The sequence below is a fragment of the Strix aluco genome, chromosome 8 (assembly GCF_031877795.1).
Source record: "Strix aluco isolate bStrAlu1 chromosome 8, bStrAlu1.hap1, whole genome shotgun sequence".
NCBI classification, from domain to species: domain Eukaryota; kingdom Metazoa; phylum Chordata; class Aves; order Strigiformes; family Strigidae; genus Strix; species Strix aluco.
In genome coordinates, this window is record NC_133938.1 from 30,337,515 (window position 1) to 30,353,680 (window position 16,166).

Genomic DNA, 16,166 nt, shown 5'->3' on the forward strand with positions numbered 1-16,166 from the left:
GGCTGTCAAAAAGATGGACCTGCCATTACACCTACTCGCCCCTCCCAAAAAAAAAAAAACCCACAACCACATTTTAAAATCTGATGAATGAAGGGCAGAGAAAACAGCCTTGGAAGAAAAAAAAAAAAAAAAAAAAGATGTTCTTGGGTAGCGCAAGGAAGGAGCTGCCCAAGGATGGCACCACATGGTGCAGCTCTTCCCACAGAGAGGCGAGACCTGCTGAAATCTCAGCTGGGCAAAAGCCAAAGTGCAGAAGATACTTGCCCAGGTGGAGCATAACACTGCCAGGGTCCCCGAGGGGCAGCACCCATGCAGCATCAGAGATGCCCAGGTCAAAGCGGGAGTCATCATGAGCAAAACTATTCAGGCACACACGGGTGTGCAACCCACAGAGCAAAATCCCCAGGCGCGTTGGACCGGGGATGCACATGGGGCTTCGCAGACACCCCAGTTGCTCTTGGCCAGCTCAATGCCAGATTTAGTCCTCAAACGGGCTGAGATAGGAGAAAGCCCTCACTGCAGGGAACAGCGAGGTCCCCAGGGGACTGATGGACATCCCTCTCCCCTGCCAAACCAGGGGGACAGGCAGAGCGGCCGGTGTGTGCTTGCGGCTGGAGGCTGTCCTTGGGGACAGAGACAGAGCCACACAATGTCATCTAGCCTTTCTGAGGCAGGAGAGGGATCTTATCCAGGTCAAATGTGATTAAGCGGATGAAGAACGGAGCAGATATAGATGAGCTGCAGCCCATCTCATGTGCTAACTGAATTGCAGCTTTCCAGGCAGCCAAACAAATGAAATCAAGGCTAAAGGCCTGGCCATCAGCTGGAGGAGAGGAGGCAGGATGAGGCTGTGTTTCTGAAGAAGAGTAGATGTTCCTACAGCCAAAAGAACAGCTACCTCACCTTTTGGGCAGAACCAGTAAAAAGAGCAGCTCCAGTAGAAATAAGGCACTGCGTTTTCCAGCAAGGAACTCAAAGACTTGTCTCCCCACAGAGCTGCACCCCAATCCCAGTTTCTCGTATTTCTCCTTCTTCCCCTCCATGCATCATCCCTATTTACACTGGGAAGCCAAACTGCAGAGGCTGCTGGTTATAATTATACAGTTACCCAGCAGATATACAGGCCTGAATCACCAGTTATTTTTAGCCCTATTACCTAGTCAACTGGAGCTGGATGAAGAAGACTCTCCACTCCTCCCCGCGCTCCACCCCAGCCCCCTTGGCTTTCCTCAGTGCCGTGCCCGTTCTGACCCGCAGCACTGGGACTGGCCACCTCCCTCCCAAGGCCAGCAGCTCTCATTGACTGTGGCCAAGATCCAACGTTCACCTCCCCAAACCACCCTCGCCCAGGAGCGATGCCACGGGCTCTGGGCCAGACAGCTGAGATGCTCACACATTTTCCCTGGCCCTACCAAAAGGCACCATCTGTGTGTGCCAGGCTACAACTACAAGGATGGGAACAACTTGCCTGGCCAACCTCACCAAACTCATCACCAAAAAGCCTTGCCCATCCCCAAGCCCTGGAGAGCTCAAGCAGTGGGGAGGAGCTCCAGGGTGGATGAGTTTCTTAGAAAGAGATGGCAGCCAGGCGGGGGACATGCAGGGATGCTCAGCTCCCACACCTGGAGCACGCCCGTTCCCAGCACTCACACAGGGATATGTCACTTACTTCTGAAAAAAAAAAAATATAAAATGAGCCTATCTCCCTCATGCATTGCAAATTCCAGGAAAGAATAATGCTGGGGAGTTTTTACCGCGCGGTGGTGAAGCTCTAGTCTCTAGGAGACAGCGGCTGCCTGGAGATGAGACATCACGCCGGCACGGGACCCCGGCCCACGCGGGGAGCGCTGGGCCAGCAGCAGCACCCCAGCTCCTTCTTGCTTTAAATGAAAGCTGAAGGGGCGAGGGCCCTCCCACACCGCGCTGAAAAAGCACATGAATAATTTGGCATATTCTGGAAAAGCCCACAGGCCGGCCGGGCCGCTGCCCTGCAGGGCTCCGAGCTGAGCTGCCGCGTTCCCATCCTCGCTACCGCACCAATGCTCCTGCAGCTGCCCACCCAGAGAGTGCTGCCAGCCGGGGCAGATTTAGGGATGCCACAGGGAATTCAGCCCCCCACCCCCGAGCTTCCCCTTCATCCCCAGGTCACCCACCTCCAAGCCTGGGGGCTTTGCAGGTCCCCAGACAGAACCAGCTCCTGCCTGGCAGAGGCTTGACCTGATGCGTTGGAGCTACAAAGGGGTTATTTCCCCAGTGATGCTCAGCAGAGTGGGTGACCCACGCTGCATCTTACTGGAGGGTTTCCCTGAGGTACCTGTTGCACCAGACCAAGGCATTGCTGCTTGGCAGCGGGGCAAGCTCTCCCGCGCCCGTCGGCGGAGCCGGCAAGTTAACCAACAAGTTGCAGGAAGAGAAAGCAGCAGCGGCAAGAGCTGCATGTAATCACCACTGCAGAAAACGGCACAGGGAGGGTCCTAAAGCCAAAGCGTGGCCAGACTGAAGTTTTCAGGCTCGGCTCCTCAATGGGGGCAAAGCCCAAGAGGGGTTTTGGGGAGCAGCAGGGTGCCGAGCCCAGGCTGATGGGGAGCTATGTGGTGTGGTGCTGGGCACCAGCCAGGGCACCTGGGGGCACCTGCAGGGAGGGTGGGAGGGGAGAGAAGCGCGTGGGGGGTGTACAAAAGGATGGAGGAACGTGGTAAGGAGTGAGGAGGTCACCTGCACCCTCCACCCAGCCCTAGGAGGGGGGACCCCTGGGATAAACCATGGTGGTCCCCTACACCAGCCCCCCGCAAGGGGCTGTGGGCCACAGCCAGAGGTTTTCAGCATCTTTCCCTCTGCCGCAGGGAGGGGACAGCCAGTTCCCAGAGCTGCTGGGGGGGTGCTGGGGGCTGCAGGGCAAGGATGGCTGTGCCTCTGCCAGGCGTGATCAGCACCAAAAGGGGCAGACACAAGCAGGGACAAAGCCTACACACAGCAGGGACCGGAGATTTGCGGCCTCCCGGGGGTCTGTCCCCAATGGGATGCGCAGCTCCAGGTGGGGTGGGGAGGCAAAACTCCAGCAAAACACTGAGGCACAGAGGAAATGCCACGACCCCCCCAGCCACACGCGCACAGAGCATCCTGAAGCATGCAGGGTTAAACCCCTCCTTGCCAGCATGGGGGCTTCCAAATCCAAGCCCGAGGAGGGGCCGGAGGGCTCCTCACAGAGAGAAGGGGCTCAGCTTCCCGCCAGGCACCAAGCGGAGCACGGGAGGGGAAGCAGCAACAGGGCAAGGAGAGCATCCCCGGGGGACGGGGCACCCCTCTCCACACACCGAAGGAGAGCAGAAGGCAGGCGCTTACCTGCCGGTTAGTGCCACATGCTCGTGTCCTGGGTGGCCACCAAGGCAAATCCAGGGAGCAAGGGGGGGGCTCGCAGGGGGCGCAGAAAGGATATGGCCAGTCAATAAGCTTCTTAGCATATTTCCTGACTATGTTCTCTTCCCCAAAGAGGAAGAGCGATCTGTTGACGGTGAAGCAGTTCTGCCGGACGGGGATGGGGTTGTACAGAGCCATAGTCCGGGCTCTCTGCGCTTTGGTTTGCTTGAAGGCTCCCGGGGTCCCTCCCGCAGGGGCAGGAGGTCCTTGCCGACTCCGGTTCTGGTCGGAGCCCCCATCTCCAGAACCCAGCCTGCCGGCCACCGCCTCCCCAAAGCGAGCCATCCTGGAAGAAAACACACAGGTGAGCCAAAGCAGCTCCGCCAAGGCAGCGGAGGAAGGGGGAGTAGGGGGGTGAGAAGAGGGAGGGGGGTTGCAGGGCGCAGTCCCAACCACAGCCCCCTCCTCCTCTCCGGGTGATGCTCAGTTCCGTCTCTCCTCCAGCCCTCCGCGGGAGCAGGGACCCGCGTGGAGAAGGAGAGGTGGCAACGCGCGGCACCGGCTCAGCCTCCGGCACGGCATGGTGGGCAGCTGGCTGCCTCCAGGCCCCCCCACGACAGCCACACGGGCAGCAGGGAGCCGTCCCCCGTGCTCGGCGGAGGCCGCAGAAGCTCGGTCCCTAAGCACCTTCCGCCACGAAGCAAGGGGTTAAACCCAGCCACATCCTTCCCACCGCTCGATCTGCCTGCAAGCCCAAACCAGCCTCTTTTAACCCCCCAGCACGTCGAGCCCAGGGACTGCCTGCCGGCAGAGATCAGGCAGGGAAAGGGCTGGGATCCAAGTCCTTCCATCCGCCCCGTCGCAAAGGAAGACGCAATTTGGTACAGCACCCAGCGCAGCAGCGGAGGGGAGGCCGGGGGAACAGGTTGCAGCGTGGTCCAGCCTAGTTGGAGCCAAGTGTCCAACTCCCTCCTCCGGACTCCATCTTCAGCAGCCTGCGGGAGCCCGGCCACCCATCCGCTGGCTCCCCGGGGCAGCGGGCAGGGATGGCGGGCAGAGCCCCCCAGGCAGGCACCTGCGGTGGCAGGGATGCTCAGCCTTTCGCTGCCAGGGCAGGAGCACGCGAGGCGACGCCAGCTTCCCGCAGGAGCCGGGCCACGAAATTAAAAGGCTGCCGCGCCTCTGCAGCTCGGGGACAGCTTGCTTTAATGAAGTCAGTGGCAACACACGCGCACACAAGCGCGCACACACGCACGCACGCCCGGCTCGCTCCCTCGCTCCATCCAGTGCATTCTGTTGGCAAGCACGGGAGCTGCCGCAAAGGAGGAAAAAAAAAAAAAAAAATATCAGAGGCGAGGGGAGGGTCTGAAGGGAACAAAGGCAATTGGGGAGCTCCCACCCTGCAAGAAACCCCCCCCTGCCCCGGCTGCAGAGGGCTTTCCAGCACATGGGTGCTCCTAGGTGAGTGGCTAAATTGGGGGGCTGGGGGGGGGGGGACAAAGGGGTGCTCTGCCTCCCCCCTGCCTGCAGGGGAGGCAGGAGGCTCACCCCATCTCAGCCCGCACCGAGCATCTCTCCGGCCACATGCACCGTCCCCCCATCCCTGGGAAACTTCGAGGCTCCCAGCTCCCTGCCGGAGCTGCCGCGATGCCAGCGGCTGCCCGGGGAGAGCCCTCCTGCTCACTCGCATACAGATCAGCCTCCTTAGCACCCCCCTGCCTCAGTATTTTCTTTTTGACATTTCATGTTGGCCAGAAGATGAAGCAGCTCATCAGAGAGGTGTAAACAACCCGGTCTGGATGTGTCCCTGCAGCAGCTGCCACGGGGAGGTGGGTGGGGGGAGCTGGCCCCAGGGCCACTCCGGGATCCGACCCTGCTCCCCCCAGTCATCCCACTGCAGGCAGAGGACTGGAGACTTGCCGGTGCTACACCCTCACCTCTGCAGCCATGTGGGTGCCAAGGTCACCCAGGAATGCTCAGGGTCCCTTGGGCTGGGCTGTGCCTGCTGCGGGGGGCTGCCTGCCCACCCACCTTTGGGGAACCCACCCTGCCTTCCTGGCACACACAGGGGACTCGCAGCTCCCCAGGGATGTCCCCGATGTCCTCCTTACCCAGTGGGCAGGGCACCAGCCTCACTGCTCAGCACACCCTGCAAGCTGTTCACACACAGGATCCCCCACCCTTCCCATTCATCCCTGCATCCAAAGGTCTCCCCAGGGCCTTCAGCACTCGCTACCTACCCTTCCCATAGGAAAGGCACCCACAGCTCCAGCCAGCATCACAAGACACCCCTTGTTCCCGTGATGCTCTTTCCCCATCCACCTCACCACCAGCAACCTGCTCTGCAAACACAGAAGGTGCTGCCCTGTCCCCCACATCTGCTGTGGGGCAGTCAGGGATACTTGGGACAGCTGAAAAAAAAAAAAAAGAGAGATTTAAAAAAAAATATCAAGCCCTTGATCACATAAATTGTTAACTCATTTGGGCAAGGGCTGATCCCTCAGTGCAGCCTGGTAGCACCTCACCAGAGACTTCCCCACCCTGCAGACACTACTGAGACCGAACAGCCACAGGGCTCGCTTTTTGGTCCAGACTCTCATGGATGAATTACCAGGAGCCCTTGGGCTGACTGGGTGAGCAAGAGGAAGGATCAGATCCTCCTCAGCAAGATAACAGAGGACTGTTTGCAAAAAAGGCTGTGGTATTATTCCCTCAACCTCAACCAGACACCAAGAGCCCCCCAGCTCACCACGATGCCCATCTCCTGCATCCCTACTTGACTTTGCTCCTCCAACTGGCCTTATAAAACAGAGGTGGGTGTAATTGGGGGGTTTCAGCACACCCCCCAGCTATGTCACCACCACACTGCAGCACCAAGTGGAGCAGGGGTGGGCATATTCCTCCCGAAATGCTGCCCAGGCCACCGGCCAGTCCCAGCGCAAGCCAGAGTGACCCTGGGCTTTCATGTCACTAACAACAGGCAGCGAGGAGGCCACGCCAGCTACCAACTAATTACAGTCCCTTCGATTCATTCCAGGCAAGATGCTGCCCTAAACGAATCAATTATGATTTGTGGCTCATCCCCTTTGCCTCCTCCTCCTCCTCCCTACCGCCAGCGCAGCATCAGGAGCAATGCCACTCTTCCCACCTTTCAACCCTTTAAGCTGCTGTTAATTAAGCCCAAGGCTGGGCCGATTGCCAGGAGCAGATCCTCAGCCCCGCAGAGCTCCTGCCTCGGCTCCCCCCCTGAACCCCCCAGCCCTCTTCCATCTCCCTGAGCCTGCAGACAAGCCTCCACCCAGCCTAAATACTCAGGCTCTGGCTGGTACCCAGAGGCTGAGGAGGATGGGGAAGGCTGGCCCCAGCGCTCCCCCTGCATCCCCTACCCGGCTCAGAGGCTCCCGAGCACTGCGAGAGGCCGAGGAGAAGGCAGGCATCCTTCCTCCTGTCCCCTCGAAAGCAGGGGTGCACACCTTACCTGGACACTTCTGCTGGGACAGCGGGCTGTCCCCTGCCCCCAGGGGTTCGCTCTCGGCTCTACTCTACATTCGCTGCTGCAGAGCAGAGCACAGGATGACCCCGCTGGGAGCCTCTCTCCTGCTCAGACGGTGCTAAAGGATGGGATATTTATGAGAAAGCAGCTCCTTAAGAGAAGATTGAAAGCAAAAAAAAAAAAAGTCCCTGGCTATGCCAAGAGATGCAGGCTTGGTTTCCAAGGATGTTTATTGCCGTTCTCGTCTTGACCCTCACCCCAGCACGCTGGGATCGGTGAGTCAGGGAGAAGCGCGGCTGATGCCCGCATGATTCAACATGGCACAGAGATCCAGAGCCAGCTATGTGGGGTTGTTTGGGTATTTTTTGTGAATGAAGGAAATCCAAGAAGACAGTGCAACAGCAGATGCCGGGACAGGAAGGCACTTGGGATGCACTGGCTTTCAGAGACAGGCTAACCCCCCTCCTCACGCTGGTACTGTCATCCAAGCCTCCTCCTTGCCTTTTTTTTTGTCTCCCCACCCTCCCAGCCATGCCACCACCCCTGCACGGCGGGGCATCACCGGAGGCGCTGGGAAGGGGTAGCCCAGGGGAGGGCCAAGCCCCCCCATCACCCCCCGCCGCAGGGATGCGGCGGGGCCGCCGCCGCTCCGGCATTGCCATCTAGCGGCCGCTGCCCCCTCCCTGCACCCCCCCGCCGCCCATCCCAGCCTCCGGCAGCAGCGGGGCTCCGCTTTGCTTCTTCCCCTCGCTGCAGTCGGGGGCAATCCAAGCCCAGCCGAGCCCCCCTGACCCGCCTTTGCCTCCCAGTCCCCCGCCCCGTGCAGTTATTGCACCCTTCGCGCAGGTCTCCGGGCGCTGGAGCAGCCTCCGGCTCACCTCAGGCAACCCAAAATCCACCTATGCACTGCTGGGTACAGGCAATATTGTTAAAAGCATCCTCTGCCGACCCCGGGCTGCTCAGAAAGCCGGGAGCTTCTCCTCATCTCCGGGACAGATCCCTAACGCAGTCCAGGCAGGGTCTGGAGAGGGGACAGACTTTCCATGACTGATATTCCCAGGAGATCTGATGGGCTGCACTCATATTAGAAAGTGGCTTTTGGCACCCTGATTTGATTTTATTTTTTAAATAAGTCTGAAGCTATGATGAGAGGAAAAATAAAAATGGGATCAAATGAGAGTCATCTACGGTGCTCTGGCCAAATTTCAAATTGGGACTGGGTAGCTGTGACTCAGTAGCATGTTTATAATCATGCAGGAATGGAAGTTTTTTTTCCAGGAACAAATTCATTACCTGCTGGATTAAGAAGAGGTGTTTTCCTCATTTGCAAAGGGGAAGCCCTGCCAAGCCGAGCACCCCCACAGCAGGGAGGCAGAGTCCCCGGGCTAGTGCAGCTCACCCATGGACACCCGGGATGCAGGTGGAGAAGGTCCAGGCAGCTCCAGGACGGCATCTCTGGAGGAGGGTACCACACCAGCCTCTGCCTGATGCTCATCTGCACAGATGTGCACAGCTGTGGCACAGGCCACAACATCCCTGTTGGCATCTCTCCTGCCAGCAAAGCCCTGGGCCAGGCACAATGGCCTCAGCTACACTGCAGAGACTCTGCAACTGCCTTGCAGCAAGGCAACACTCACCCAAGCCACGGTGTTTCCTCTCTGCTGTCTGCTCACTCTTTTCAATAACAGCCTTGCCTGAATCATGGTGCTCCCCATGAGCTGCCTGCCTCACCAGGACGTGCCTTCCCCAGCACTAACAACAGAGATGAGCAGCATCTTCTTGCAAAACTGCCTGGACACATTCCCAACGCAGCCCCAAAGGGCTGATTTCTCAGGGTCAGCACAGTAATTTATTCACTGAAAAATTAGGCGGCTGGAAGGCTAGCGAAAGCCAGCAAATTTCACACCAAGCTATAAACTATGCATCCAGATTCAAGCAACAGCCACTGCTCCACCAAACTCCTCCCGGTCATTCGGCTGAACAGCCACACCAGGTGTCACACAGCAGCAGAAAAAGCTTTTAACTGCTTTAAGTTGAAAGTGTCATTTGCTGTGCGCTGCCATAAAACATACCCATATTCACAAATACTGCTGGTTTTAGTTACCAAGACCCATAAGTCCAACACCCAGTCTTGGCATCTTTAAAATCAATGAGATAGCAATCTTGTAGAGACCTCTTTCCTGGGATGGAGGAATAACCTTCTGGAAATGGGGATTTTGGTTGCTATATCCCCCACCCTGCCAAGTTCTCACAAGTGGGATTGCAAGTGATGGAGGTGCAGAAGGAGCAGCATCGTAGATGCTCTCATCCAGCCTTCCCCTCCTGCAGCCCCTTCCAAAGCAGCAAGATGCAGCACGCCTTGCACTCCCACCCCAGAGGTCCCTTTTCCTAACCTCTCTGCAAGTGTTTGCCTAAGGGAATCCAGCCCAGAGCATCTTTGGCCCCATTTTTTAACACACCTGCCAGTTCTCAGCTAAATGCCACACAAACATGGGTGTAAGTACTCACCTGGTCCCACTCAGGGTTCCCAAACCCACAACTTCCCACCACGCCCCAGCAGGACTCACCAGTCCCCAGCTTCTCCAGGGGTGAGATGGCAGAGCTGATTGCATGCATTAGCCACATTTTTTTGGGGAGCTCTGAGCAGAGCCTGGAAGAAAACCCATGATCCTCCATCCCTTTTCCTCTTCCCCTCGTTGTGTGCGTGCAGGTGCTTCCCAGTGGCTGATCTGTTGTGACATCCATCTGCACGAGCAAAGGAGAGTCATACTAAAGGTGTCTCTGCAAGTCAGTCTGGATGTCACAACAGGGGTCAGGTGCTGTGTATATAATCTGCTTCTTGTGCTCTCCCTGAGCACTCCTCAGCACAAGCCAGGCATGCCGAGATGCCGGCGCTGCGGCCCAGCAGCAGGTCCTGCTCAGTGCCCTGGCATCACAAGCACCTCAAGTTAAACTCCTCACATACCTCCTGAAGCCACCAAAAGTGCCCAAATGCACCAGAGAGCCTTGAAGTTGGCTGTTCCCCCACTCTGTGACGCTGTGGGATTGGAGCAGCTCATACACCAGAGCTAACAATAAAACAGAAGGATGCTGAGTCTTGAATCAAAGGGGGATTCAGCACTGAAATGATTGCAGGCTGAAAGAGTGGGGACATGTTTAAAGGACAGCCAAGAAACCTCCAGTCCTGTGCATTTATGGGGACGTAGTCAGGCTGTGCATCCAGCCCTACAAAACTCACAGGAGCTGGTTTTGGTGCTTGGTCTCCCTCCATCACCACAAAGCTGAGGTGCCTTGCTGTTACCCACCTCCCCACGGGCTGCTCAGGTCTTCATACTCTCCAAAAAGCCCAAACCCAAACCAACAGCCACCTCTGCAGCTGCGTACGGCACCAAACAAGCACAAGGGGTTTGCTGACAGTTCAGGCAGAGGCTGGTGAGACCCCGTCCCCACCAAACCATCGCAGCTAAGGGACAGAATCACTTTGCACCACGCAGTGCGGTGCAGGAGGGAAGTATCCTCCAGCCTGCTGCTATGGGCTCTCCTATTTCCTACGGAAACATCCCATACTGAGTGTTCCCAACAACCACGGCACTCCTTGGGCTAACTGCCTTAGGCTGGGAGGCTCAGCTGAAGAGGCCTGAAATAATCACCCATTAATAAATTGCCTGGAGTGCCCTGCTGCTTTATTTAGTCTTGCAAGTCAGGCACTAATTAGCATTTGCAGCCGCATCCTGGCTGCTCCAGGCAGGCGCACAGCAATCCCACCTCCCAGAGAAAGCTATCTGCTTTTCCATGCTTTTCCATCAAATTAAAGTGAATTTCCCTCCCCGCTTCCAAATCCCAGATCCCTCTGCACCACCTCTCCCTTCGGCCAAGCTGCAGAGCATCCCAGCCCCACGCTAGCCAAGCTGGCAGCAGGTGAGATATAACCTCTCAACCCTCCTCCACCTCAGCTGGGTCCAGTTTCGGGCATTGCACTTCCAGAGAGGCTGAGTCAAGGGGATTCAACGAGGGGGGGGGGGGGGGGAAATTAGGGAGACTGGGCATTTGAGAGTGATTGCTGAAAGGATCAGGGCTGGGCAGCATGGATAAAAGGAGATCAAGGACAGGAGGAGGGGAAGAAGCACAGACCAGGGGATATTCCTCTTCTTGCCACCAAAGCCCTGCAAGCCCAGGGCTCGAGGGGGCAAATCCTACCACAGCCAAACACCAAGCTGCCAAGCTTTATGCATGCATGGGAACAGGGAGACTAAGCTCAGAAAAGGCATCCCCAGGGCCAGCTATAGACAGTCGTCAGGAGAAAGCTTACTTCTAGCCTGCCAAAGGGTTGAACAGGGATTTTTAAAAGCATTTTTTTCAACCTCTACACTACCCAAAGCAAAAGAAATCCCTTAACTTTCTCCATCAGCATCCTCACGACCCCTTTGGCGCAGCAGTGTTAGCTTCTGCCAAAGCCAGTGGGAGATTTTCTCCTCCCTTAGATCTCCGCCCCCACAAAAGGCAGGTCCATGCCCGAGGACCATTCTGTGCTTTCTCTGATCCTCTGCCTGCCCTGCAAGGCTGAAGTCAGACAAATACAGAAACCACAGTACTGGTGAGCGGGATGATGGAGGAGGAGCCTCCTGCCTTTGGACTGCAAATACCTCCAGCAATATAAAGAAAGCTGGACTAGAAACCCACCAGCTACATTCCCAGTCTAATGAAGCCAAACACACAGGCTCAGCTTTCTCAGAAGCAACCTGCTAGCAAACAGGGTGTCTTCAAAAAAATTACATTGTCAGGACAAGAGCCAGGAGAAGATGGAGCTGTTGAAAAATTTTTCCGGCAAGTCTGAACTTACGCTGAGCAGCTGATGCTCAAGACAGCCAGAGAAGCCCCATCCCTGGCACACAGCCAGGAAGGAGATGCTGCTTCCATCTTCCAAACCTGTGAAAGAGAAAAGGCCAAAGAGCAAAACCTCTCTCCGAAAGCTACTCAGTGCTGGGAGGTGCGAAAAAACCGTCCCCCTTGCTGCGGCGACAGGCAGTCATCAGCTCGACAGCCTCTGTGAAGGCAAACACCCTCGCCCATCCCTGGGAAAGCACGGCTGAGCATGTCTTGTGCGATTCCTCAATGGGAAAAAGTTCATTGAAGAATTTTTTAGGCTTATTTCCACTCGAGCAAATGCACAGAGAAGACAGTTACAGCATGTGAGCTGCAGCAGGGAAAAAAGTGACCCCTGTGAAGCTTCTCTGAGGACAAAAAGAGGACTCGTGGTTTATATCAGAGCTCGAAGACGACATGTTTCGTTATGGCATCATCCACCACGGTGGTGCAATCCAAGCTCACAGGAAAGCTGCTTCACATCAAACAACCCTCACACACCTGGTTAGCATCATCTGTGAAAGACGAGACACAACACCGGCTCTTTCAGGTGTGTTTTGGGAAGGACGATGCCATGCTGAACTCCTTCAGCACCGTGGTGCCCCACGGCTGGGGATGAGCACCAGCAGGTTCTTCCCAGTTGAAGAGCGAGAGCCTTGCTGGTGTGCATAGCACCAGCCCCAAACCAGCCAAGCAACAGAAACAGCAACGTGTTTTGGGTGACCCACGCACCTGTAACCCCGAGCTGAAGGATCGAGCAGAATTTCCCACCAAGCATGCGAAAGGTAAGTGGAGACAAGAAACAGATCTCTCTTCTCTGCTTTTCTAAGAAACATCTCTTGATGTTTCAAAGGCCACCTTGGGAAATCAAGGGCCACATCTGAAAGCTGCTTTAGTACAACTTCAGGGACCTCCCAAACTTTTTGCATGGATTTTTTTTCAGCTCTCACATAGCACAAGTATTCCAAGCCAGGGATTAATGTTTGCCATGCACAAATGCAGCCAACACCTTTTGAACTAGGAAGGACTGACTGGCAAGTGCAGAAAAAAAGGCTGTAACCCTTCAGAGGCAGCTGAACTGAAATCATGTCTTACACATACACAGGCTAGAAACTTCACCATCAATGGCACTCGTTCATGCACAGTTAGGTGGAAGTGTCATTTCTACAGTACAGATAAGTCTGCAAGGAATAAGTCTCTCTGGGGATAGGTTGTGCACTAATTCTCACAGCTGAGTTTTCACCAAACTTTCAAAAACCTTTCCTAAATTTGAAGACTATGGAGTCTAAAATTAAGAAAATGCCATTTTGGGAGTGCCTAGAGACGTAATCTATGTTTTAAAAAGTAAAACAGAACTAAATGAAAAATAAGTTATAGTCTGATTGGACTAGATACCTCCTGAGGTCCCTTCCACTCTGAATTATCTTATTACCCTATTATATCTTAAAGACAAATAGTATGAGGGGGCAGGTTGTACGACACCTTAGAAATTGTGAGCAGAAAATAATGTGAACCATATATGCTTGAGAGGCTGGAAAGCACCTCTCCCACAGATCTCCCAGCCAGCAGGCAGCCTCCCATCAGAATTACAGAGGGACAGCTGAGGGCTGCCTGGGAGAGGGGAACAGGTTGAATTATTCCAGGGAAGGGAAAGGACAAGGGTGCAAACAAGGATTGAATACCAGAAGTTTCATTGCATGCATACTGCACCGAACCACGCTTGCAGAGCTCAGTGCAGGGAGATGATATAAAACAAGGACTGATAAAGCAGAGGGTTGTGCTGCCATCCAGAGGGACTTTGACAGCCTGGAGAAACTGGCAAAGGAACAGCATGAAGTTCAGCCCAGGGAAATGCCAAGTCCTGCACTGGGGGAGGAACAACCCCGTACATGCTGGCTGGAAAGCGCTGGGGTCCCAGGGCTCACCAAGCCGCCCGTGAGCCAGCAGTGTGCTCTTGCAAAGACCAACAGCCTCCCGGGTTGCATTAGGTCAAGGAGGTGAGCCTTCCCCTCTGCTCAGCGCTGGCGAGACATCCAGAGTGCTGGGCCCTCACGACAGGAGACTTACTGGAGCAAATCCAGCAACGGTGACTAAAGGAGTAGAGCATCTTCCCTACAAAGAGAGGCTGGGAGAGCTGGGGCTGCTCAGCCTGGTTGGAAAAGACTCCGAGCAGATCTTAACAATGCATATGAATACCTGGTGATGGGGAGTAAAGGCAGAGCCAGGCTCTTCTCTGCAGCGCCCAGTGACTGGACAAGAGGCAATGGGCACAAACTGTAATAAAAGAAACTCTATACATAGGAATAAACTTTTTGACTCTGCAGGGAACTGAGTACTTGGGAAAGGCTGCCCAGAGGCGTTGTAGAGTCTCCATCCTTGGAGATACTTAAAATCAACCTGGACATGGTCCTCGGCAGCCTGCTCTAGGTGACCCTGCTTGAGGTTCTTTCCCACCTCACTGCCTCCCAGCAACTGTGTGCTTCTGAGCCAGCCCCAGGCCATGGGGGAAGCTCTATCCAAAGGCTGGTTCCTGGGAAGCACAAACAGCCCCAGCACGATGCATGGCTTCAGCGCAGCCCAGAGGTGTGCTAAACGAAGCTTTCCAACACTCACAGCTGCAGCTGAGACTCCAGCAAGGGAAGCAAGAACGAGGCGTGCCAGGATGCAGTGACAAAACACGAGGCAGCAGCTCCTGAGTAGAGGCATCCACCGGGAACCATCCTCCATGTTCAGCAACCAGCTCCTAACGAGCCCAGCTCCCTGGAATAGCGGCCTCAGCCATGCGGAAAGGCTGGGACCAACCGTAACTGCCCACCCCTCACTGGCAGACCTTAGGAGGCTTTGTAAAGTCATCTGAATTAACTCAGAAAGGGAATTCTTCCTCCAGGGTGTGCCAGAAACCCAGATTTGAGGCAGTTCAGGGAAAGATGCTGCTATTTCCATGCTGTTGCCAGGACATTCAGCAGAACTCGAGTTCATACCAGGTCAGAAAACAATCTCCTCCCCATACATCAAAACCTTAGTCTGCACTAAGGAAAGTGGAAAGAGTGCAGGGACATCCAGGGCAGATACCTCTGGGAAAGATGCTTCTCTGCTGCTCAAGGCCAAGTTACCACAATAAAAGCCATATTTCACTGCCCCCAGGTTTAGCGCATCCACAGCCTTTTTTTCCACCACCTGCATTGCTACTCTTGCAGGGTAAAACATAAGCAGGGAGAGTCGTCTTAACTGAGACACACTCATTAGGCTCTCGGAGAGGTTAATTGCTTTGCCCTGGGTTGCAGCAGACCTGCATAGGAGACATGCATGTATCTCCATGAAGGATGCTCCCAGGTAAAGCAGCCTGGCTTCGCCTGTCACCAACACCTCGGGGCTTTCACCTGCAGAGCCCCCACAGCTACCGCCAGCTGCCTGCGCTGTCCTGACCCTCCTGCCCAGCTCCGCCAGGCCCCTGGACACACAGCACCAGACATCTGAACAGAAGCCCACGGTGGAGAAGGACGTGGCTAAGCTGCCTCTGACAGCAACCGATGCTGCAGAAGGGCTGGAGGAGGAAAGTCATCTACCTCTCAGGGCAGGGTATGGGAGGGAGGCATGAGGAGGGGTGATGGGCCCTGGACACTGGTGCCAGAGCCAAGACCAGGAGGGGATGCTGGGGCACCTTCTCCCTCTCTGGCAGCACCTGTGGGGGAGCAAGGGCTGCCATTTCATAGATCCCTCCCTCCCCAGCATCAGTGCTGCAGCCAAGAGCCTGCACCCTCCTCCAGCCCCATGCTGGGGCAGGACAGCACTGACCAGTCCCCCACGGAGCCCACTCAGGTGGGCAGGAGCTGCTGCACAGAGCAGGACTGCTGCTTACAGCACAGCAGCATCACCCACTACATCCAACACCTCTCCCAAAACTGCCACAGAAGCCACCAGCATCTGTGACAGCAACTCAGAGCCATCCTGGGGCTTGTCCCTTCCCTGAAGATCTGAGGAGGGCCAGGGCAATGGGCGCACATCCAGCCAGGGCCATGCTGCTGCCAAAGCAGCCCCAGCCCAGGGGCACTTCCCAGGCAGCCTCAGCAGCAGGAGGAGCAAGCGGCAGTGCCATCCTGTGTGTGCTCCTGCCCTCTCCATCACTGCAGCCAGTTAAACCCAGACAGTGCGACACACTGGGGAATATGCTGGGAAGCAGCAATGGAGCTGGCAGCCCAGTGCACACCAAGGGGGCCCTTTGTGTCATTGAGCACCAAGGAAAAAAAAAAAGAGGATTTAAAAAAGTAATCTTCATTTGTAATCTGGGATGCAGAGCGTGCACATAACTGGATAGAGACTGCCAAGTCGTAAAGAGCCCCTGAGATCTGTTAGCAACACCCTGCGCATTTTCACAGTTTCTTCTGTTCTCTTACTTCTTCCAATAAAACCACACGAAGGCAGAGCTGCAGTAACGTTACGCTCCAGCCCAACA

At 55.7% G+C, this 16,166-nt stretch overlaps 1 protein-coding gene across 1 annotated transcript in view; it reads right to left on the bottom strand.

Moving 5' to 3' along the window:
- The window catches only part of CACNA1E (calcium voltage-gated channel subunit alpha1 E), a 114,072-nt gene that overhangs the window by 93,636 nt on the left and 4,270 nt on the right, over nt 1-16,166 (bottom strand). The window contains exon 2 of the mRNA XM_074832939.1: nt 3,437-3,703. Coding sequence (XP_074689040.1) covers nt 3,437-3,703 — 267 coding nt within the window. The remainder of the gene's footprint in view (nt 1-3,436; nt 3,704-16,166) is intronic.